Source organism: Giraffa tippelskirchi, chromosome 2, assembly GCF_054371585.1.
Source record: "Giraffa tippelskirchi isolate mGirTip1 chromosome 2, T2T-mGirTip1v1.2.pri, whole genome shotgun sequence".
Classification (NCBI taxonomy): domain Eukaryota; kingdom Metazoa; phylum Chordata; class Mammalia; order Artiodactyla; family Giraffidae; genus Giraffa; species Giraffa tippelskirchi.
The window spans coordinates 82,511,207-82,536,022 of record NC_137276.1 but is presented as its reverse complement, the minus strand read 5'-3'; the positions used below and the strand labels follow the sequence as shown (position 1 = coordinate 82,536,022).

At 42.2% G+C, this 24,816-nt stretch overlaps 1 protein-coding gene across 3 annotated transcripts in view; it reads left to right on the top strand.

Moving 5' to 3' along the window:
• Positions 1 to 19,816, top strand: part of EDARADD (EDAR associated via death domain) — a 99,200-nt gene extending 79,384 nt beyond the window's left edge. For all 3 annotated transcript variants that reach the window (XM_081569412.1, XM_081569411.1, XM_081569413.1), the window contains 2 exons: positions 4,126 to 4,171; positions 17,708 to 19,816. In XM_081569412.1, coding sequence (XP_081425538.1) covers positions 4,126 to 4,171; positions 17,708 to 18,090 — 429 coding nt within the window. In that variant the 3' untranslated portion in view covers positions 18,091 to 19,816. The remainder of the gene's footprint in view (positions 1 to 4,125; positions 4,172 to 17,707) is intronic.
• Positions 19,817 to 24,816: the final 5,000 nt, after the last annotated feature.

The window sequence follows — 24,816 nt, the reverse complement described above, 5'->3', positions numbered from 1 at the left end:
ACCTGGGACATAGTATGCACTCAGCAGAAGTCAGCCATTGAGAAGTTCAGAAGGAGGAAGGAGCAGGATGGAGGAACTGGTTTGGGGAGCTGGCTCAGAAAAGACCCAGGGATAGGATCTCTTGGAGGGGAAGGGACAGACATGGAAAGGAGAGGATTAAGCCCTTGTTTCATGTCCCCTGCCATCCTGTGTTGCTCACAGCTAAGCCCACTGCTGCTCTGACCCGAGACTCTGTCCTCTGTGCCTGGATCAGTTTCAATGGAGCAGTGAGTGCTCAATAGCACTCATACCCTCTGACCTGGGTTCAGCGCCCCCAGGATGCTGCAGGCCTGGCCTCTGTGGAGTCACAGCTCCTCGGCGCTGGACTCCTGTCCCCAGAGCTGCACTTTGGTTAGGTTCCCACCACCAGGCTCCCCCCTGAGGATTATTGGTACCGACCCTACGTGTCACCAAGTGTCATTCAGGTCCAGAAGGCTGTAGGAGTACCCAGGGCACATTACCCTGATTGTGAGTTTGGACAGCTTCCTAGAGCTGGTGATGCCTGACCTGAGGCCTTAAAGGCAAGAGAAAGCAAAGCAGCAAAGAGGGGCAGGGGAAGGGATTCCCCACATCCTCACTGCCCGCCTGGCAGAAGCTGCTAGAGCTGCTGTCAGAACCTGCTCCTCTCCTTGCCAGACCATGTCTTCATGTGGCCCTCAGGGCCTTAACCTTTTCTCTCCTCCCCTCTGACTTCCCTCCTTTTTCATTCCCTCCCTTGCTACTGAAATGTAGGCACTGAGTGTTCCTCGAAGTTGAGACTTCACCACATGCCCTCCACTGCCTGGCTTTTCTCCCAGTATCCATGTCTTAGTGTCCTGACCCAGCACTGTCTTCAGTTTCCGTCAAGCTCTTGTGGTCTCATCCATCGTATCTTCTGCACTCGCTCTTCGTCTCACTTCCACTCACCTGCCCCCATGCTGGCTGTATCCTTGCCATGGCTCTAGCTTTATCCCTTCCTCTCCCAAAGCAGTGGTATGGAGACTTCCTAATCCTTGCCTTTGAGCCAGTCATGCTTCCCCTCATCAGATCGCCTGGCTGCCCCACTCTCCCTGGCCACCCGTGTGTCCCAACCTCCTACAGTTGGGTAGGTGTTCACACTCTGATCCTCGACAGCTCCAAGGATGCCCTGGTTCTGATGACAGCCTCTTAGTGACTCCCATTGCCTGAAACCAGGTCTCAGACCTCAGCCCATTTTCCCATCTCATCTCCCTCCATCACCCCCTCAACACCTTTGCTTCAGACAAAATGCCCTGCAGGGGCCCCGTGTGTTTTCACTTCCTTTTGGGCTCCCATGGACCTCTAGCTCAATGCCCTTTCCCTCTGATTCCCCATTCTCCAGGTGCTCAAAAAGGCTCATCTCAGACATCTCTGATTTGAAGAATCAGAATGTGTTTTCGCTGGAAGAAACCTCTCCCCTCTGACTTGATCTTTTCCTTCGTATCAGAACACACCATTTTCTGCCTTATGTTTTAGTTAGTCTGGTGTGTCTCTATTTCCCCAGCATCTCTGAGCCTTGTGGTCAGGGTTCAGATCCCTTTACCTTTGTAGATGGGTTCCCCCACGGGAGCTGGTACCTATTAGCTACTCAGAAAAGAGGTGCTGAATGAGGTTTCAGTAAGACCATGGAAACCACAAAATATAAGTCTCTTCTGATTTCACTCTTAGGAAACCATCTTTAAAAGTAGCACAACGTACTAATCAGGGCCAAGAACAAAAATCTAAATTCTGTCCCCATTGACTGTCACAAGTAATTCTGAGTCTTGTCCCTCATCTACATCAGCGGGATGAGTCTAGCTGGACACTAATTTTGGTAACGTTTTCTCCAGATGATGAGAAATCAAATCAGCTATGCCACGTAACATCATCTTTACTTAAAGAACAGCCCATGCTTTAGCAGGACCTTGTCAGTACCACAAAAATCTGTCCAGTGCTGTTTGTGTCTCTTGACACTACCTGAAGGTCCGGTTTCTGCTTCCTCCGCGAAAGTTTCCAATTCAGTGAGCATAACCGTGACTGTGCTGGTGGGAGGGCGAGCCTGCCCGGTCCTGCTGGAGCTGCATAGATGGGAAAAGGCAGGTCCCCACACGACCTGGTGAACAGTGAATAGTGGCCTTAATGTTCTGGAGCTCCTGGGTTTTGTCTTGCAGAAGTAAAAAGTTGCAGAGAGAGAAATTTTTGTTCGTTTAGAGACTGCCCGTAACTCTTATAAACTGTATATACGGTATGGTGAACAGGTTGCTTTTTGTTCTAGTGAGGACAGTGAGAAGGAACAGGATTCAAACAAAAGCAAGAAATAGATGAGTTAGGGGACAAAATATAGCTGGTAAGACACAGGGATGCTTCTTATGTAAAAGAAAAAAATTAGGCTTGTAATTAGACCACTGTCTGTATTCTGCAGAAACATGGGCATTTATTTTTGGATAAAATGTGTTTGTTTGTGGCCACACCCTGTGGCATGTGGGATCTTAGTTCCCAGACCAGGGATTGAACCCATGACCCTTGCAGTGGAAGCTAGGAGTCTGGACCACCGGGAAAACCCTGAAACATGGGAATTTATGAACTCAAGAGCAAGAGAAAGGCTTCTTGGCGGATTAAGAGGAAAAGACTGTTTAAAATGTTTGACACTGGGGAGCTAGCACATCTTTAAGTGAAACTCGCAGAGACCTGAGAATGTAGAGCCTCTTAGGGATAAGGTCATCTATCAGCCCCCTCAGTATGCAAATGAGAAATCAGAGGCCAGTGCTCTGACTCCAGGTGAGTGAGGTTATGAATGCAGGTGGACTCACACCCGGGGCCTTGACCCAACTCTTAGTGCTTCTTCTGCAGTACTGTGGATGGAAGGGGTACTGGTAGCTGCTGAGAGAGATTTAGTTGTATGTAGATAGAGTTAATGTGGGCCTTCCCTGGCAGTTCAGTAGTTAAGACTCTGCACTTCCACTGCAGGGGATGCACGTTCGATCCCTGATCAGGGAACTAAGATCCCACATGCTGCATAGCACAGCCAAAATAAATAAATAAAAATTTAAAAAATAACATAGAGTTAACATGAACAGATATATACTGGGGTCATTCTCTGCTATCTCCACTGAAAACACCCACCCACACATACCCTATGAGGAGATCAGGTAAATCCCTCCAGGCAGCACAGCCTTGGTTAAAATAGAACCTCAAGTAGGTGGGCAAAAACACATTGCTTTTCAAGGGAATTAGTCACTGTTTTTAACAGTTTTTCTTTGCTTCTGTGACTTAACAACTGAACAACAACAACAAAAAGTATAGTAGATACACTCAAGAATTATAACTTGGACTGACAACAAGCCCAACAAAAAGCAGATAGAGAATAAAATAAGGGAAATAGTCCATAATGTAAAATTAAAAAAAAAATGGCATCTTGTATGCATTTATACTTTAAAAAAATGACAATAATTTAACAAACATTGGTTGAGTATCTGCTGTGTGCTGGGCATTGTTCTGACCACTGAGGACCTAGCATGGAGAAGAAATAGACAAGGGTTCCTGCCCTCTGGGAGTTTATATTCTAGAGAGAGACACATCATTCACTACCCTTTTTTTTTTTAATTGGAGGATAGTTGATTTACAACATTATGTTAGTTTCTACTGTACAGCAAAGTGAACAGTTACACATATACATATATCCACTCTTTTTAAAATTCTTTTCCCATATAAATCATTACCGAGTATTGAGTAGAGTTCCCTGTGCTATACAGTAGGTGCTTATCAGTTATCCATTTTATATTTAGTAGTGTAAACATGTCAATTCCAATCTCCTAATTTATCCCTTCTCTCTTTTCCCCCCAGTAACTGTAAGTTTGTTTTCTATGTCTCTGACTCTATTTCTGTTTTGTAAATAAGTTCATTTGTACCATTTTTTTTATACCACATACAAGCAATATCATATGATATTTGTCTTTCTCTATCTGACTTACTACTCAGTAAAGTACCATTCTTAAGATCCATACCCGCCTCCCAGGTTCTGGTGGAAATTTAACTAAATTGGAAAATTGATAACATCTCTAATCACATATGGGTATGGTTTTAATGAAGATTGCTTTTTTGTTTTTTAAGGGAGAAGAAAATGGCTTTCGAGACAGTACTGGAGATCCCCTTTCAGGTAAATGATTGACTTTAAAGGTATCTGGGCATCAGTGCTAGCTAACATGGCTAAATTCAAGATCATTTGAGAAGGTGTTTATCATTAACTTTCAAAATCTGTATTACCGACTAGAGAAACTTTCCAACCACACGCCATGGTGAACTGCAAAGAAATCTTGCAGGATTTCACAAAAGCCTACAAGGAGTATTTTCTTGTGTTAACCCTCCTTTGCTTGGGCAGGGCACAGCAGGGTTCTTAACTGGATGACTTTAGGATCGGATGAGGGTCAGAACCGACCCTCCCTCCAAGTTCCGGGAGCCACAGTGTTGGTAGAGAACTTTGCCAGGAGGAAGCAAATGATGGGATGTAGGCAAACCCAGTCAGGGTAGGGAGGGCCGCTCAGCCACCCACTGCCTCCCTTCCATCTCCGCGCCTTAGGGAGGCAGGCTATGTGCTGGTCCCCACCGTTTTCTGCTTCTAATGTGTTTCACCAAAAAACACTTTTAAGTTAATTTTTATTGGAGGATAGTTGCTTTACAATGTTGTGTTTCTACTCTACAACAAAGTGAATCAGTTATACATATACATATATCTCTTCATTTTTAGATTTCCTTACCATTTAGGTCACCCCAGAGTACTAAGTAGAGTTCCCTGAGCTATACAATAGGTTCTCATTAGTTATCTATTTTATATGTAGTATCAACATATATAGTATCAACCCCAAGCTCCCAATTCCTCCCACCTCTCCCCTTTCCTTCCTTGATGTCCAATACATATGTTCTCTATGTCTGTGTTTCTATTTCTGCTTTGCAAATAAGATCATCTATGCCATTTTTCTAGATTCCACATATATGCATTAATATACAAGAAACATTTAGTTTGTCTCCACTGCCTTATCCCCCACCATCTTTTTTTGTTTCTTCATTGTAAGACAGAAACTTTGGCAGTATTAAGGGCCTTCCTTGGTGGTCCAAGGGTTGGCACTTCACACTGTTAGTGCAGGGTTGCTGGTTTGATCCCTAGTCAGAGAACTAAGATCCCCATGTGCCATGTGGCATGGCCAAAAAAATGACAAAACAAAAAAATTTTGACAATATTTAGATTTCTCATTAATTAATCATGGGGAAAATATGGAGTGAGCATTAAAATAAGCTACCAAAATAATAATTAGGGGAAAAAAACCTCACCAACATTTAAAAATATCTTTTAAAACACATATTGAATGACCCAAATCATCAGGGGTTTGTTCATTTCTTTTTTAAGGAAGGATGGGGGTACTCATAAAAGTCTTAGGATATTCTATCATCAATTCCAGGCTGTGCCCAGGTAACCATGCTGAAAATCAGAACTTGCGATGCATAATCAACTTTTTCTTTTCTTAGATACATGATGTTAGGAGCAGTTTTATCTCTGGGTGGTGAGATTCCAGGTGTTTTGTTTGTTTGTTTTTTCATTCAACTGATTTTCATTTCTTAAAGACCTACTGTATGCCATGCTCTCTGAGGAGGCCAAGTGGCAAAGGTATAGTTCTGAAAGACAGAAGTTGGGATGCTGGTTCCAGTTCAGCCACTGTCCTGCTGTGATTAGAGGAATCAGGGAGAAATCGGGCCAGGAGAACATCTGGTGGCACCTGCCCACCAGCTTTCATGGGACAGGCCCAACCTCTGGGGTCTCAACCAGGAACCCATGGAACTTATCTTCCTTGGACCACAGTCCACCCCTGCTGGAGGCTAAGGCGATGGCTAATGATTATCCTCTTCCACAAATGCTCCAGTGGACACAAGCTCATATTAGAAGCACCTCGCTGAGTGAGGTGGAGGAATGGAAAGTATCTTTTCATACAAGCAGAGGCAGTGTTAATTTTCTTTTCACTCCCCTGTATTTAAAAAAATTCTAGCATGAGTGGGTATCAGAAAAACCTACCCCCAAAGCTTTAATCTGTATATTCAAATATATATATAACCAATGATCTGGTATAGGCAAATACATATATAATGAGTAGTAAAATAACCTAAAAGGTGAACTGTGATGAGCCTGAGTGGTGAGAATGTGAAATTTTTTTCCCTATGCTCATCTCAGTTTTTAGATTTTCTATGACAAGCACATATTTCTTTTCTAATTAAAAAAAAAATCTATAGTTAAACTTTTTAAGGACTAATATCCTGCCTACCAATGTGAAACGTCAGCTAAAATGAGAATGAATCAAGTAAGTTGGTTAGTAATACCTGTAAACCCTTCCAAGACTCTTATGAGGTCAGGTCATTACTAGATTAATCAATTTTCAGTTTGTCTCTAAATGTCTTTACCTGTGTCAAAATGAAATGAAAGATTTTCAGAGAGAACAAACTTTTCACAGTGATAGCAGGTAGCATTACCTAGAGCAGAACCTGTGCTGCCAAAGTCAACATCTTTGCCACCCAGCATGATGCTTTGCCCACAGGAATGTTCAGGTGTTTGGTTGGGTGTTTTTTTTTCCCCATAAACAAGCAAATGAGAGACATTGACTTCAGGGCTTTGCTCTTGGAAGACGGGGCAAAGCAGATCCCCATTATTTGCTCTTTTATTTTCCTAAATATTTATTTATTTGGCCCCACCGGGTCTTAGTTGCAGCACGCGGGGATACTTAGTTGTGGCATGCAAACTCTTTGTTGTGGCATATGGGATCTAGTTCCTTGATCGAACCCAGGACCCCAGCGTTGGGAATCTTAGCCACTGGACCACCAGGTAAGTCCTGCAGGATTTCTGCTTTGAATGAGAGTAGCTACCTAAGTAAGGTTTACTTACTGTTGTACTTGCACAAATTTAGCATTTGCCATGAACCAGTTCTCCTTCAAGTGCTTTTGTTGTTGTTGTTGTTCAGTCGCTAATTCGTGTCTGACTCTTTGTGACCCCATGGACTTCAGCAGCCAGGTTTCCCTGTCCTTCACCACCTCCCGGAGTTTGCTCAAACTCATGTCCATTGAGTTGGTAATGCCATCCAACCATCTCATCCTCTGTTGCCGCTTCTACTCTTGCCCTCAATCTTTTCCAGCATCAAGGTCTTTTCCAATGAGTCTGCTCTTTTTAGAGATACCCTTAGAAAAAAGTGTTAATGACAACTCTGTGGGTTCAGTTATTCACCAGGTGGATACAACAGAAGTAGCAGCGGGTCACATGACTGGCACTGGTCATGTGACTGGTGCTCCATCACATAGGTCCTGAGTGGGATTCAAGCCCCAGGCCTGGCCTGGCCGCCCACCCCACCGCCACCACCAGCACCACACCATGCTGTCTCCCTACTGGTCAGCACCACTCAGATGCTTGAGTGTCATACCTGGGGGGTGAAGGTCAGACTTCCAGCTCAGAGTCTCAGGCTGGAACAAAGCCAAAGTCCACCCCTTTCCCCCAGAGTCAGTCTTTGAACCATTGAAACACGTTTTGCAGAGGCTTGCTACTTTTCCCTAATCAGGCCCTTGGTCTAGCCTTACTTAACTCAGAGCCTGGCTTTTATTTAATTCTTAAAATTTGAAAACCTTAGTTATCTGCCATCCAGTTTATATCTGATTAAAGTAAGCAATGTGCGGAGGATGGAGAGTTCTAAGATAAAAGGAGGGATTCAACCAGAGAAATGACAGCTGACCATTTGTAATCAAGGGAAGAATAAGAATACAATTCAGAATCAGCTACTACCAGAAGAACAAAGCCCTCTTGTGGAACCGTTGAATACAGAAACTTTTTACAATGTTTTCATGCAGTTTTTCAAAATGAAAACATTTGGACATTTAAAGAGTAAGACTCAGTTATAAAAAAACAGACAAACAAAAAACTCCTCACAAATTGGAAAGTTAAAAACCTTTTCTAGGGACTTACCTAGCAATCTAGTGGTTAAGACTCTGAGCTCCTAATGCAGGGGGCACAGTTTTGATTCCTGGTCAAAGAACTAAGATCCCACGTGCTACAAGGGGAGGATGATATAAAAAAGATATGTCAATTTTGTAAACTACAGAAATTAAAACAAATAATTTAAAAAACTAAAAAAAAAAAAAACACCTCTTCTTGTTCTCTCCTCTGGTGGCACTATTTATCACTTGGACCATGACTCCCTCCCTACCTCTTCACAGTTGCCAGCTTTTCAAGACTTGACTTTCTGACCACCTTGCATAATTCAGCGCTTGCCTCTTCCAAACCTAATTTCCCTGTAGAAGTGAATGTGCAAAAAGATTTTCTTTTTTTTCAACTGAGGTCTATAAAGTGACACTTAGTAAATATGTTGTGTCACGTAATTTAGAATGCAAGCTCACATAAAATTCTCTGCTGAATTTTAACCTGGGTCCTTTCTTACATGTGTGGTTTGTTTTGTTTTTAAACATACATTCTATGCCTCAGTTTTGTGTGATGACAGAGTGGCCCAGTGTGATTTACTTGCCAAGATCCATCCAATTTGTCAGTTAGATTTCCTAGTGCTGCTGCCAACTTGATGTCTTCTTAAAAGGGTGTTTCAGAGAGGGAAAATGAAATCATATTGTTTTTTCCTTTGGTTAAGAGATCAAACACCCACCAAAAGCCCTGGGGTCAGTTTCTTAGTAGATAAAAATAATTCTTCACCATTTTCGAGCTCAGAGCAAATAACTACCTCTGATGAGTCATGTGGTATGCACGCACCCCAGTGATCTCTCAGAGCCGTAAATTGGCATTTTAAATATATTTATTTCCAGCCATGTTAGAAACCACACACAGAAAAAAGCATGAATTTATACCATTAACAAACATAACTGTGGAAGTATTTGACAGTACTTTGACACTTGCTGGTATTTTCCAAATCTCATAATTTATAGACACCTAGGAGTTATTTTAGTTATTTTAGAATAGAACATGTTTTGCTATTTGCGAAGCTGCCAATATAAAATGTTTACTATTTAATTGTTTGTGCCAACTAAAGACCTAGTTATCACGGGGAACATTATTATAAATGATTTGAGAGCCTGCAGTGGCACTGAGCACTGTGGAGGGGAACACCCATGCAGTAATAGCTCTCAAAAAGCCAGGGTGTACAAGATAAAACGGTACCTCCCCTGCAGGGAGACACATTAAGTCAATCTGTGATCCACTGCCAGCATCCTGACTGGAGCCATTTTCCAGGCTCAGCCAGCTACATGACCCTTGTGAGCTCTGCATCTTGTTCCAATTCACAATTAACTGTTAATTGACCAGCATTTTATGATCTGCCAGCCGCCAACTTGAGAGTTAGGCACTGCATCTTTGGACGTGAACTGTTTCTTACTTTGTTTGAAATGACATGGACATACCTTGTCAATGAGCATGCTTGATTTCTGAACTCTTCTTTAAGGTATGGTGTAAAAGGTGTGTGAGATGAAGAATAGTGGAAGAAGGGAAAAAAGCCCCCCTAGGAAAATCCATTTTTCTGCTTGTGAGTGTGCAGAAATATTATCCACAAACTCCCAGTCACCAAGCACACACTGTGTTCTTCAAAGAGAAGTAGTTGGCATTCCAAAACCTACTTTTGCTGGCCCATCTGATTGAGAACTTCCTCAGTAGATATGGTTTAAGGCAATGGTTTTTAACCCTGCTGCACACGAGAATTTCCAAGAGAGCTTAGAAAACTTCCCATGTCCTACCTGTACCCCAGAGCTATTAAATAAGGATCTTGGTGGTAGAACCAAACATCAGGATTTTGTAATCTCCCCAGGGGAGAGTGGGGTAGGAGGGGGACAGAGAGTTCCATTTTTAGCCAAGGTTTGAGAACTACTGCTTTATTTATTCATTCATGCCTGTCATGCATGGGATCTTAGTTCTCAAACCAGAGATCAAACCCGCGCCCCCTGCACTGAAAACTCAGAATCTTAACCACTGAACCACCAGGAAAGTCCTGAGAACTACTGCTGTTATGGTTCCTTACCCACAGCTACTAATTCTTTGTTGCATACTTACCATGCACTGCTGCTGCTGCTAAGTCACTTCAGTTGTGTCCAGCTCTGTGTGACCCCATAGATGGCAGCCCACCAGGCTCCTCCATCCCTGGGATTCTCCAGGCAAGAACACTGGAGTGGGTTGCCATTTCCTTCTCCAATGCATGAAAGTGAAAAGTGAAAGTGAAGTCGATCAGCCGTGTCCGACTGTTCGAGACCCCATGGACTGCAGCCCACCAGGCCCCTCCGTCCATGGGATTTTCCAGGCAAGAGTACTGGAGTGGGGTGCCATTGCCTTCTCCAACTACCATGCACTAGGATAAGGCTTTAAGGGACAGTCTCATTTAATCCTCTCCACAACTTTATGAAATTCAGTCCTCTCAATTGTTCAGAGAGGGAGGACATGGCCTTAGCAAGCTGAGTAACCTGTCCAAGCTGCATACCTGCTCAATATCAGCTTGTATTGATAGTTGGTCAGCATGCCTCTAAAGCTCATGTGGATATCTCTGTGGTACACGGTGTACTCCTTCTCCATAGCAGCCAATCATCCTTCTTCTGCCTTATATATACTCAGCACAAGAAACCTTTTGGTTTGTCTGAAACTTTCTAGATAACTCTTCATGTGCTGCTCAGAAGTTTCTGATTTGATTATTTCTCTGTGTCATATTCTTCATTAAATAGATTTACTCAGCAGACATTATTGAGTGCCTACTGTGTGCCTGGAATGAAGTGGAGACATTAGACATCTAAGTCCCTTTCCTCTTGGACCTTATATACTAGTTGGGAGTGACAGACAATAAACACAAGTAATTACATATGGTGGTAGGTGCCATGAGGAAAATAAATGAGTGTACAGTGGGGTTTGCCTGCAAGGAAAGGATGCTGTGTTAGCTAAGAAGGTGCACCAAGATCTGAACAATGCAAAGGAGCCAGCCATGTGGAGATCTGAGAAAGGAGGACTTCAGAGGGAAGACCCAGCTGGTGCAAAGGTCCTGAGGCAGGGTTGAGTATATGTCTTAGGGACAAGGGTGGGAAGTGAAGAGCACTTGAAAAGGGAATGAGCTAGGAGGTGGCAGCAGAGGCCAGATGACACAATGACACACTCTTTCCACCCACCCTCCACCATTCTACTTAAAAAAAATTGTAAAACCTAACACCCTTAAATAACATTTACATAAGACTTGACAAAATACTTTCACATCATTTATCTCATTTAATTCATGAGATATAGGAATTATTATGTTATTATCTCCATTTGATAGATGAGGAATCTGAAGTCCAGGGATGTTAAATGCCATTTAGCAGTCAAGCCCTGGGAAGCTGGGGCACCAGGGTTTGATGAACCCCATCTGATGCAGCTGATTCAGGATTATGCATGTGAAGCAGCAGTCCCCAACCTTTTTGGCGCCAGGGACTGGTTTTGTGAAAGAGTTTTTCCACCGTCTGGGAGTGGGAGTAGGGGATGGTATCAGGATGATTCAAGTGCATTACATTTATTGTGCACTTTATTTCTGTTATTATTATATCAGCTCCACCTCAGATCATCAGGCATTAGATCCCAGAATTTGGGACTCCTGATATAAAAGGGCATGGTGAAGGGCCAGTTATATATTAAGCATTTAATAAATGACAGTTACTGTGATGATAAAAACCACTGAGAAATTTGGCCCTTCCTCCACTGATAAATTCTTCCTTAGTTCAAGCCAGGACTCAGACTAAACTTACAGAAGGCAAGTCCTTCCAGGGTTTTGGCCTCTAAGAAGTTATGATGAATTAATGGTGCAATCCGTTCTTGTTTTGCATCAGTGGAAAATATGCAAGTGTCAAAATATAACAAGCAAAGACCCTACTTGTTAGAGAATCTAAGTGAATTTTTATATATAACTGACTTCTCTCTCCTCAATAACACTCTTCTTTCCTTCCCCCAAATCTAGAATCAATCTGTCTTTTGTATTTTTCTGTTAACACCCAACAGACACCAGTAAATTCTCTTTCCTTTGGTAGTAATTCTCTCTTCACGTCCTAAAATGCATCACACAGTAATAAGAAACCTACCTTGTCTCCGGAGGAGAAAGAACAATTCTCATTCATTCATTTAGTAAACAGTTTTTGAGTTTCTCCTGTACAGATATCCTGAGCTTGCCATTGAATAGCATCCAATAATAATCCCATTTTTTCCCCCATTTCTGAGGAAAACTTCTTTGGTTCTAAGTGTTTCTCTTCCCATGATTTTTCTTACCCAAAAGCATCAGCCATTCTTTCCTTGCATGCACACGAATACATGATAGGTGTTTACAGCAGGGCAGGACAAAATATATTTCATAGGGGAAAAAAAGTTTGTCTGCTTAAGTCCTCAGATAACTAATTATAGTTTATGATTTGAAAGGCAACTTTAAATTCATGATTATTGGCAGCTTGTGTAGATTCCAGTTGGGTAAATGGCTTAGCATGTGTGTCATTGAAAATAAAAAAGGAAACAATAGATTTTTGACACATCATGCATTTTAAAACAAACTGATAAATGGATGATGGTGGTGTTCAAAGAAATAGAAGCTTCTCATACACTAGAAGGCTTAGAGGAGCTTCACAGAAACCTTAACTATTTTCATTCTTCTTGACATTAAAGGAGAAACCATTGCTGAAACCCTGAGTCTTATGGAGGTAATACAGAGCAGACCTTCAGAAAGCAATACATTTCATTCTGGACTTAGAGATATAAATTGTTTATTTTTTTGTGACATTTAAAAAATATATTTTAAGTATCTAAATAAATATAGTAACTATGGAAAATTAGGAACATCCATTGTTAATGTTTTTATGCATACTTCTAGATTTTTCTTATGCCTATGAATGTGTGTGTAGTATAAGCTTTATGTGGATAAAAATGACTGTATTATTTTGTTTTATAAAAACTGAATTATATATACCCTTTGGTAAACTGCTTTCTTTTCTACTTGACAAAATATTATTTTGACTCTACTTTTTTTCTGTATTCCCACCTTTATTTTTTTAAGTTATTTATTTTTAATTGAAGGATAATTGCTTTACAATATTATGTTGGTTTCTGCCTTACATCAACATGAATCAGCCATAGCTGTACATATGTCCCTTCCCTCTTGAACCTCCCTCCCACTTCCCACCCCACCCCACCTCTCTAGGTTGTTACAGAGCCCCAATTTGAGTTCCCTGGATTTTGACTCTACTTTTAAATAAGGGCAAAGAAAATTGCACAGTTTCCACGTTGTACTGCAAAACCCACCTTCAATGTTAGAAAGCTCTTTATAAATAAATTTCTATCCCATCATGGAGCTAAAGTCTTACTTCCAGATACACCATTATTAATGGAGCAGAAGAATAACTCTTACTATATTACACAGAGATGTAATTCAACAATTTAGAACTCTAAGATGTGTAACATATTGCAGAAGGATATGGATCTTTTCTCAGGGCCCTGAAGGTGCAACAACAAAGACCATATGGAATATCTCACTGCAAGGCAGTCAGGAGATGCAAACACAATGATGAGACTATGGGTGAGACGGCATTGTAGGCAGAGCCAGGGGATTTAATGAAGTGGTGTTTCTGAGGTGGGTTTCATAGGATAGATAAGTTTAGTAGCTGAGGGGAAGTTCAATGAGAGGAAGTTCAGTGAGAGGGAGAGAGAAAGAAGAGAGATAACTGATCAGAGAGAAAACATCAGAAAAGTCGTGGAGTAAATCTTTATTTTCCACCTATGCAATTGACAAAGATCTTTTTTAATAAAAGTGTTACTTGGTGCTAACAAAGGTCAACTGAGATATGCACCATCACTATTCTCAGAGTTTACAGAGTGTAAATTGGTACAGCATTTATTTCTGGAAAGCAATTTAGGATATATGCACTGATAGCCTTAAAATGGTCATACTTTTTGGCCTAATAGTTACTGGTGAGATAATTAAAGAGGTGGTCAAAAATTTAGATGTAAGGGTCTGCATCAAATTGTTATTCATAGTCATGCAACTATGGGGAAACCCTAAATGTTCAAGTTTACACAAAATTCATAACTGAATATAATTTTTAAATGTTCTACACTGAGCTTATACTTTTTCCTTTTCATTTTATTAAACTTTGAAACAAAGAAAATACAGGTTGTCTATTCAGGAAGTGAGTAGTCCCCCTTCTCTGGAGCCCAGATTATATTCAAGGAAGTCATCGGAAATAAGATGGAAAGAGAGGTATGGAGAGCTTCCAGGGAAAATTGGGATCCTGGTAACTGGTTGGATAGAGAAAAAAAGTCTGTAAGGATGCTGAGGAATTGCAGGTGTCATTAGAAAACTTGAGGTGCTTTGGGTGCATAGTAGGAGAAATGTAAGTACTGTACTGGGTCCTTTGAGTTGGAAATGTCATCTGAACATGAAGAGATGCTTTCTAGTAGTCAGTTCTGGAGCCCAGGTGAGCTGGCAGGGTTGGCCATTCATTTATTCACTCAATCCATGTTGGTTAAGTGTTGGCTGCGTGTCAAGGGCTGTATTGGATCCTGCAGAAGCAAAAAGAAAGGGTCTTCCATTCTAGTGGGAGATCTTTGTAGAGGTTGTTGGGAGCTGAGAAAACCAAAGGGACACAATGCAGAAGAGGAAAGCTTTGGGCTAAGAACAGGACCAGAGCACCTCCTTGTAACTCCCAGGGACTTGGCAGTGAGACAGGCTGGGATCACAGTGTGTCAGGCAGACAAGAAAAGGGATGTGGCCAGGACAAGGTAGGATGTTCTTGGGGATAAGGGGCTTGAGTTCTGGGAAAACACAGTCTACAGTGCAATAGACAGTGTTCAAAGGGGCACAAGAGTCTTGGGCTCAGTTCTAGAGGCAGGCAGGCCCAAGGGGAATGATGTGATGGGGGCACTAGCAGCAGCAGGGGGTCCAGGTGATCCTCCAAGCCAGGTGGGGATCTGCTTCTCTGGATTTATCTACCCCATCAGGGGTCCTCAGGTGGGGCATGGGGAACTGAGTCTGGTCTCTACAGGGTTGGCAAGAATGGGGCTGGTCAGATGCTTCTTAAAGCCAAAGAAAGTGAAGATTAATAACATGATGAGGCATTGTAGGCCACAGGTTTTGATTTCTCCTTTCAGAAGTTTAATAGTAAATTGGGGCTTGCCCAGAAGTCCAGTGGTTAAGACTCTGAGCTTTTACTGCAGGTTGTGTGGGTTTCATCCTAGTTGGGGAACTAAGATCCCACATGCCATGTGGTGTAGCCCAAAAAATAATAATAAATATTTTTAAAACAGTAAAGAAATGAAGAGTAAGAGAAAGTCCTTCAGTGGATTATAAACCAGAGTGTGGCAGTTTGAGGTTCTTATTTTTTATGATAGAGGAGCTGTATACCTATTTGTGGATAAAGGAAAGAGAATCAGTAGAGATGGGTATCTGGAGGTGAGGGGAAAGAAAGGAGGTATTTGATGAAACAAATCATGGGGAAGGTAGGAAGAGGTGGCCTTAAAAGGGTAAGTAAAGCTTGGCAAAGAGGAGGGATGCTGCACTGATACGTCTGCTCAGTGCTGAACAATATGTTTGTTAATGTAATACATGGTTTTCATTATCGTAGAAATATAACCACCACTAGAGAAAGTTTGGAAAATAGAAACATAATCCCAGGTGGTGCAGTGGTAAAGACTCTGCCTGCCAATGCAGGAGACACAAGTTCGATCCCTGGATCAGGAAGATCCCCTGGAGTGCATGGTAACGCACTCCAGTATTCTTACCTGGAGAATCCCATGGACAGAGGAGCCTGGTGGGCTACAGTCCATGGGGTTGCAAAGAGTTGGACATGACTGAGCACACAGTGTACGTCTGAGCACACCCCGACATACACACTGAGGAAGTTTGGAGAGTAAAAACATAATCCTACATTAACCACAGAAGCTATGATTATTTTTGTACACTTCCTTCCATGGTAATATTAACAGAGACTTTTCCCATAGTTTTAATCAGAGTACATAAATTCCTTACATCTTGTATTTTTCACTTAACATGACAGCACCCACATTTTCTAGGTTGCTATATAGTCTTCATTATTTCTTAAATAATATTCCTTCAAATAATAACAATAATTTATTTCACTAGTCCCCTAACTTTGATTTTAAGTTTTTTTTTAAATGTATAATAAGAGTAAGACTATAATAAAAAATGTTCAAGTACATACATATTTTAGATGATCTTCTTTGGCTGGATTCTCAGAAGTTATATCATTAGGTCAGAGTATGAGCATAAGTTTCATGGCTCTTATTATCTTTTACTTGTATTTGCCTCAAAATTTCGAGTTCTCAATTTTATAATAATCAGAGTGACTCCTTTTTTTTTTTTCTTTTCTCCAAATTTTTTACTTTCCTAAGTTGGGCAGTCCAACAGTTCAGTGTAGAAAAAGGCATCATAACCTCCGAGAATTTTCCAAGCCAGTCATCTTTAGTGTCCCCTTTGGTGGTTAAATATCCCCAGTGAGAGAGGCTAGGAGATCCCGTGCTGTTGCAGTTTTAATTCAGTTGGGTTGCTGTGCAGACCCCGCTTACACCTGTACTCTGAGTTGTCTCTTACCTACTAACCTCTTACCTGTAACCTATTTACTGCTCACCTACTAGCTTCATCCTCTGCTCACATGCTGCCAGATACTGCAGGGAGGCCAGAGATGATGGATGGGAAGGTGGCCCTTCCTCTGTGCTGGGGCTGCTCTTCTTGGTGAAAGCAAAAGTGTTAGCTGCTCAGTCATGTCCAACCCCTTGCGACCCCATAGACTGTAGCCCGCCAGGCTCCTCTGTCCGTGGAATTCTCCAGGCAAGGATACTAGAGTGGGTAGCCATTCCCTTCTCCAGGGGATCTTCCCACCCCAAGGATCGAACCCGGGTCTCCGGAATTGCAGGCAGATTCTTTATCATCTGAGCCACCAGTGAAGCCCCCTTCTTGGGGAGGCTGAGCTCAAAGCCACCCGCTCACCCAGCCCACTGCACACACCTCAGGGTATTGGCTCCACTTCAAAGGCAGCCCTTTGTGTTAAAAAAAACATAAATAAAGGCAAAGCCATGATAAGGTAGCCATAAATCTGAAAAGTCTGGCATTATCAGTTATCACTCATTTTCAAATATACCTTTGGAGTGGATATTCCAGTTTTGGGTTGTGTGTGTATTTTTTTATATATATATATAAAGACCTTTTGAAGAATTGTGCAATACTTTACACCCTGATATGCTGTGCTTGACCTTAAAAAGCTGACAAGGCTGACTTGTAATTTGGAAGGGGTGAGAGGGTTGAGGAGCAGGTGAGAATGGGCTGGTTTCTCCTGGGATGCCAGAGTCCAACCCCGCTGGACTGGCTATCTGCCCACGGAGAGAGCTCGGCTCTTTGGAGCCCTCATCTGGCCGGCAGGCTCACAAACGCGCAGCCTGGGGGACAGAGTCTCAGAAAGAAAGGAACACTGGCTTCATAAAGTCTTGCCACTGCTTCCAGCAGAGCAGCTGATCTTGACTGCAGAGAACAAGACGTTATTGGTGAATATGTAGAAGTGAGTATCCTAAAATAGGTGCTGTACTTTTATGAGCAATTCAGTAGGAAAATAAAGGACCGAAGAGATAAGCACGTGTCTGGGGCCTCTTGCTAACTCATGCACCCTGTGGTTTACCCTGCAGATGGGAGCAAGGATGCGTCCTGCACGGAGACCTGTTCCTGTCCCTCCTGTGCGCTCCGAGTCCCCACCATCAGCGACTTGCTCAATGACCAGGACTTACTAGATGTGATCAGGATAAAGCTGGATCCCTGTCACCCAACAGTCAAAAACTGGAGGAATTTTGCAAGCAAGTGGGGCATGCCCTACGACGAGCTGTGCTTCCTGGAGCAGCGACCCCAGAGCCCCACCCTGGAGTTCTTGCTCCGGAACAGTCAGAGGACGGTGAGCCAGCTGATGGAGCTCTGCCGGCTGTACCACCGGGCCGACGTGGAGAAGGTGCTGCGCAGGTGGGTGGACGAGGAGTGGCCCAAGCGGGGGCGTGGAGAGCACCCCAGGAACTTCTAGACCTCGGCTCCTTCTCATTGGCCTCTTCGGACATTGAAACAAGCACAGGTTAAGGAACACTGTGAATCTGTTCTTTTTTTTCTCTTTTCCCACATTGTGCTGCATGCAGGATCTTAGTTCCCTAATCAGGGATTGAACCCATGCTGCCTGCATTGGGAGTGTGGAGTCTTAACCACTGGACCACTGGGAAAGTCCTGACTCTGTTCTTTTTCAAGTTTAGGAGAAGGACCCGGAACCATGGACATTGGTTTTCCCCAGAGCTGGCAGTTTTGTGGAGGGGTCGGGTATGTTTTTGGTGGTGGAATTTCCTTTAGTTTTGCACATATGTATTAATTTAATATTTGAATCTGGAATTGGGGGAAATGTGTTATAAGCTCCTACAGGGACCAGGGCCAAAGCTATAATCAAAATGGATTCATGCCATGATGAAAATAAAAGTTCCCCTCCTTTAAATACTGAAGATTGAGATTGGAACTAAGATGGTTGATGGCCCCCAAAAGTCATCATCCACAAGATCCCTGGTGAGTAATGACACTCCCACAGCTTAGAAGAAAACCACAGAGAGCCGTCACCCTTTAGCTTGTTAACGCTTTTTGTTATAAAGTGCTTAAGTGAACTTACAGGTTACTGGCATTATGTAGTGATACACTAGGACACAGGTGCCTTCTTTCCTATTCAAACACTTGCATAATCTGGGCGTTGTCAAAGAGGTCTTTGCTCGAGTATTTTCGAAAGAAATATTTATAAAACCAATTGGTTATTGGGAAGACAAAGTCAGGAATTAGCAGGGTAATAAGCACCATGGGAAAGCTATTGACAAAGAGTTGGCCCTTTCAGTATCCTTGACTTTTCAAAACTTAATTTAATATTTATTTCTATGTCTTTTCTATCAGGTCAAGTGTTTTGCCCCAGAGAGAAAGCTCAGTTGAGAAATAAATAAAAGTCTTGGGAGGGAGGAGGGGTTCAGGATAGAGCAGACACATGTATGCCTGTGGCCAGTTCATATTGATGTATGGCAAAAACCATCACAATATTGTACAGTTCAGATATTGTACATTACAATTCAGCCCATGGGTGAAAGGCAACCCCCTCTGAAACCTACTATCTCAGCTTAAGACAGAGCCTCAGTATTACCCAGCACATTAGCCAAGAAAGAGAAATCTTTAATGATGATATTAGAAGGGGAGCTGTGCTTTAAAATCCAAATTTTAGAGGATTTTAAACCAAATGAAAGATTAGATCCAAAGAATATCCAGTATTCTTGTCTGGTGGTTTACTGTGGAAGGTGTGGAGGATGGGAGGGAAGCCTTGGTTTACTTGAAAATTTCATAAAAGTGCTATTTGGTTTTGGCTATAGGCTTAGAAAATTAAGGTACTTAATCCAGTTTGGGAAGATTCTGTATAAATCCCTGACTAAAAGAAGCAAAAGTGATGACTAACATTGATAGGAGTACAAGAAAGATTAGGATTAACTCAAAGTTATTTTCTAAACCACTGACATTTTTTTCCCACTGTTTACAGCAGTTTGTTACAGAGGTTGCTGGTATGTAGTCATCAAATGTTATCTCTAAACTCGCAAAATTACTGTAGAGACCTACTGATCACTTCTGATTTAGTTAGTGTTAGTCACACCTAGCTCGTATTGTCAGATTTAGCAGATAAATGCCAAGTTTATCAAAAGATGTACCCAAAGCAGCAGTCAGAAATAAAATGTAAGTTTTAAAAACTGGGTTCTTTTGCAACTTAATGTCCGTGGGGTGGTTGTTACGTGTTGATTGTCTGCTATGTTCTTGGCACTGTACAGAACATTTGATTTTGTACCGTGTTCGGGATCTCAGGTGTAACAATGGTACAGAATCTGCTTGCTAGTGCAGGAGACGCAAGAACTTGGGTTCGATCCCTCAGTCGGGAAGATCCCCTGGAGTAGGAAATGGCAACCCTCTCCAGTATTCTTGCCTGGAGAATCCCATGGACAGAGGAGCCTGGCGGGCTACAGCCCATAGGGTCACAAAGGGTCAGACGTGACTGAGCATGCACAAGCAAGTACACATGGTGTTTTCGTTAGGCTGCGTGTGGCATGTTCTCATGTGTTAGCCCAAAATGTACTGTGGGAAAGTGCAGATGAGCCTTTCACATTTATTATGGACATTTAGGGAAGTGGAACCAAAAGGGTGTGCTTATTTAGTGTTTTGTGGTTCCAGATCCTCAAGTCAGAGGGTCATCGCTCCTTGGATCCTGACACCCCTTTGTGATAGAAGGAGGGGGTCCCAGCATGACAAATGTCCTGTGGGACATGTTTCCAAATTTCCAAACTGCAGATTTCAATCTCAAAGCTGACTTTTTTTTTCAAGTTTTTTTTTTTTAATGTGGACCATTTTAAAGCATTTTGAATTTAAAATTTGTTTTTATTGAATTTGTTATCGTTCTGTTTTATGTTTTGGTTTCTTGGCCAAGAAGTGTGTGGGATCTTAGTTCCCTGATCAGGGATTGAACCCGTACCCCCTGCATTGGAAGGCGAAGTCTCAACCACTGGGCCACCAGGGAATTCCTCCCAAGCTTAGACGGAACTTACCTTCATAGATACCTGAATGTGGCTATGGTTCATAAATGTCAGCTGAAATTACCTTTGAGTTGGATCAGAAATGTTAAGACACAAGACTTCAGATGGTTCAGAGCTAAGAACGCTCCTTTATCTTTATGTTTAGGAATTACAGAGAAACCACGAGACCACAGAGTACCACCCACTCATCTCTCCATTTGGCAGCATTAGTTCCAAAGCCCTGATGGCTAATAATTTCCATCACTGGCTATAAAAGCTTAAGTTTCTATTATAATTCCATAGCAGAAGTATCAGGGTAGAAGGGATTTTTTTTTTTTTTAAATAGGAGAGTTGATGTAAGTATGTTGTTTTAATTTCACTCTATCGTTATTTGCACATATCGACATCTACATTCATTGGCATTTATCTTAGGAAAAGTTTTAATTATTAAGAGTATGGTATTAGCAGAGAGAGATTTAACCAAAAAATTAAAGTTCATTCAGATTCTAGACTTTGACCAAATGGAGGATGATTTTCATCTATGTTACATACAGAAATATCAAAAGTAAATCTCAACTGAAATATAACTATAACACAATTCTCTAATAACCCCAAATAATTTTCTTTAAAGTTTATTTTTAGTAGATAAATACTGTATTAGCCTGACTATGCTGATACTTAACAAAGGTCAAAGTGGAAAGGAAGGGAATTACTTTATGACTGATTGATCAAATAATTGTTAAAATGTATTCATTAATACTTAAAAGCTTTGTTCTATAGGAATCCATGTTGAATTGACCACACTATGAACTAATCTGCTTTTGATGAGGTCCTTTTGCTATTAGAAGGATGAATTCTTTTTAGCTAAGTTCCAAGGTACACTCTTTTAAACAAAACTCCCACCTGCAATGTTACGGTGTTACATGTTGCGGTTCTATGTAATATGCATTTTATTTGGTTGCAATAGAAAATTACTACTTGCGAGGGAATGGAAAGCAAAGTAGACACCACACACACACCTAGGATGTATGTACACAGAGGAAGACTCATGTGGAAGGAAGACACAAATAAAGCACAGAGTTATTTAAATTATTAAATAATTTAAATTAAGTTAAATTTAAATAACAATTTAAATTAATCTTAAAATTATAAGATTTTAAATAGTTAGGGCTTAAATTGTTTGCCTGGATTGCCCATCAGTATTCAAGATAACTTGAATGAACAAGTCTTCCATTTTTGTGACACTAACTAATAAATATTCGATAATATAGAGGGACTTCCCTGGAGATCCAGTGCTCAGACTCTGTGCTTCCACTGCAGGGGACCCGGGTTCAATTCATGGTTGGGAAACTAAGATCCCACAAGCTGCATGGCCATAATAATAATAATATAGAAAATGCATGGTGAGAGACAAAGATGCTGCGCCTGTTGTTACCGTGTAGGGTAATTTTTATGTGGTGCTGCCCTCTGCTGGAGAATGAAATCTATTTGCATCCTTTCAGGCTTGGTTAAGACCAGCCTGTGTGTGTGTCAGTCGCTAAGCCGTGACCCCATGGACTGTAGCCTACCAGGCTCCTCTGTCCATGGAATTCTCCAGGCAAGAATACTAGAGTGGGTAACCATTCCCTTCTCTGGGGGTCTTGCTGACCCAGGGATCAAACCCCTGTCTCTTGCATCTCCTGCACTGGCAGGCAGATTCTTTGCCGTCTGAGCCACCTGGGAAGCCCTAAGACCAGCCTGGAACCAACCTTCTTTCTATTGATTATTGGTTGTATGTTAGAACCCTTAGAAGTAGCCCACTAAAAAATCAGAACAGTACAATTATTTTACAGATTGACGAATATTAATGGAATGAGGCTGGCATAATTGAGATGAGGGCTCCTGTCCCCTGAAGGTATCCCCATCATGACAACACCCCTCACTCAGATGAAATGTGGAACAGTCAGCCCTAGTTACAATTCCTCACTCTGGGAATTCTCCTAGTTACAATTCCTCACTCTGGGAATTCTCCCTAAACACTCAGTAGGACTTTTTCTCTGTGGAGATTTAAGGTTAGCTGTCTGTGGTCTCTTTTGTTTTCAGTTTAATGATGCTTCGTCTTGAACATCACAAGAATAGTGGCTTCTGTGTAAAAAGGCAAATGGGCTGATCTCCCTCAGTTACAGCAGACTTCAAGGAAGAGTGCTAGCTGTGTCTTCCTCTATGATACATAAAAGAAATACAGTATTTTAAATACAGTCCTAATAACTAAGATCTAGCAAATTTTCTTTCTCTTTTTCAGATGAGTGAATGTATTTCATTTAGTTTTGAGGCAAGACTATCCTCCTTATATTAATAACATTTTTCCACTTCTGTCCTCTCTGTTCTAGAATCTTCCTCTCCTCTGGGTTCATGTCTCTGCCCTCTGTATTGCTTGTTTTAGGGCCAGTTCCTCAGTCTTGGAATCAGATTTCTTCTATATGCCTGTGGCCTTCTTACTCCTAGTGACCTGCTAACATTGGCTTCCTTTTTTTTGCTTATACATATAGAGGATTGTCTTTTATATTTAATGACACTTTGGACCTAAGGACATTGAAACTGTTTTCTACTCTTGTAACCAAAACATCTGCAACTGTGTGTACTGGAGAAAGTGACTGAGAAACAGCCTCCCTCCTGATTCTGTGATTTCCTGCCTGGGAGTTCCAGCTCCACCTTCTGAAATGTGTGCACTTGTGTATAAGTGGACAAGGGCAAATCTTGCTTCCCATTTGTTTGGAGGGTTGCGGCCGTGATGCTGAACCAAGTGCCGGGCAAGTGGGCGCTGCACCTGGGGGTCCCATCACCTAGAGGAAGACCCAGAGCAGAGGAGAAGAGGCTGTCCTCTTTGTCCCCATGGCCATCTTAGCCAAGGACACCCCTGAAATCAACTCTGCAGTTGAAGAGATCAAAGCAGTCAACAGTGCAACTTGATATGAAATGATCAAGTTTATCAACCCTTTTGGAAATGTAAAGGTTATAGCTTCTCATGGTCCCTGAGCTGAGCTGAGCTGAGCTCTTATGCTTGATATGACCTCCAATGACCATTTTCCTTTGAGATGTACCCTCGAAAGCTCCATGGAGGACTTCTTCAGAAGGGCTTTTATATGACTGAATTTTTGTGATCCTTTATATGTCTTCATGCTGTACTTTTGAAGATGCCTTCATTTTGATGTCCTGCATGATTTTATGTTTCTTTATAAATAGAGATTATTTTAAACTATCATAATGGGTGCTACAAAATTAAATGGATGTCCACCATAACTCTAATTGGTGCTTTTGTGCAGATGCTAACACAATCGTTGATTCCTTTGTTCTCTTGGTCAGTCATCAGTCAGAAACCTAGTGACTTTCTATAATACATCCCAGGGATGCAAAGATAAGCAAGACCTTCCTACCCTCCAGGAGCTTTACATGAGGGAGAGTCATTGTACATGACGAGAGACATTCCTGGAGAGGGTGCCACACACACCCAGGAAGGGGCAGAACAAAGTGAGAATCACTGAGGTAGGAGGAAACTCAGGTGAGTAAGTCGTCTGATGAAGTGTTTTGGATGTTGTAATACCTGCATGTGAAGAGTGTTTTCACGGTCACTTTCTGCCTCTCCTAACTTTCTCTCTCTGGCCCAGGATGGTCTACTGAGCTGCCAGACACCCCAAGTACCAGCTTGACATCTCCATGCAGCCGCTTCCCAGGTACCTCAAATCCAACCCATCCTGAAGAGAACCCATGAGTTCCCCGTTCACAGTTCCTCTTCACCAGAGTTCCCTATCTGACCATCTACCTTGCTGGTAAATCACCCTCAAGACCCCCTCCCAAATGTCTCTTAAATCTCTTCTCTCTACTCCATCCTCACGACCATCCTAAGCCAGGCAGCCACCCTTTCTCATCCTGAAACAGCCTCCCAAGTGGTCTCCAACCACTGGACGAATCCTGCCACCCCATTAACTCCTTCGATGGGCTCCCACTGAATATAAAATCCCAAATCGGCAGCATGGCCTCTAAGGCCCCGTGACTTGCCTGTGTGGCTTATCATTGTGTCCACTCTTCCACAGCTCCTGATGCTTTAGCTGCACTAGACTGCGAGGTCCTTGGCCTGCCACACTGCAGCTACACTCAGACCTGGTCCCACCGCCCTTCCCTAGCCCAGCCTCTTCAGGCCCAGGTCTTGC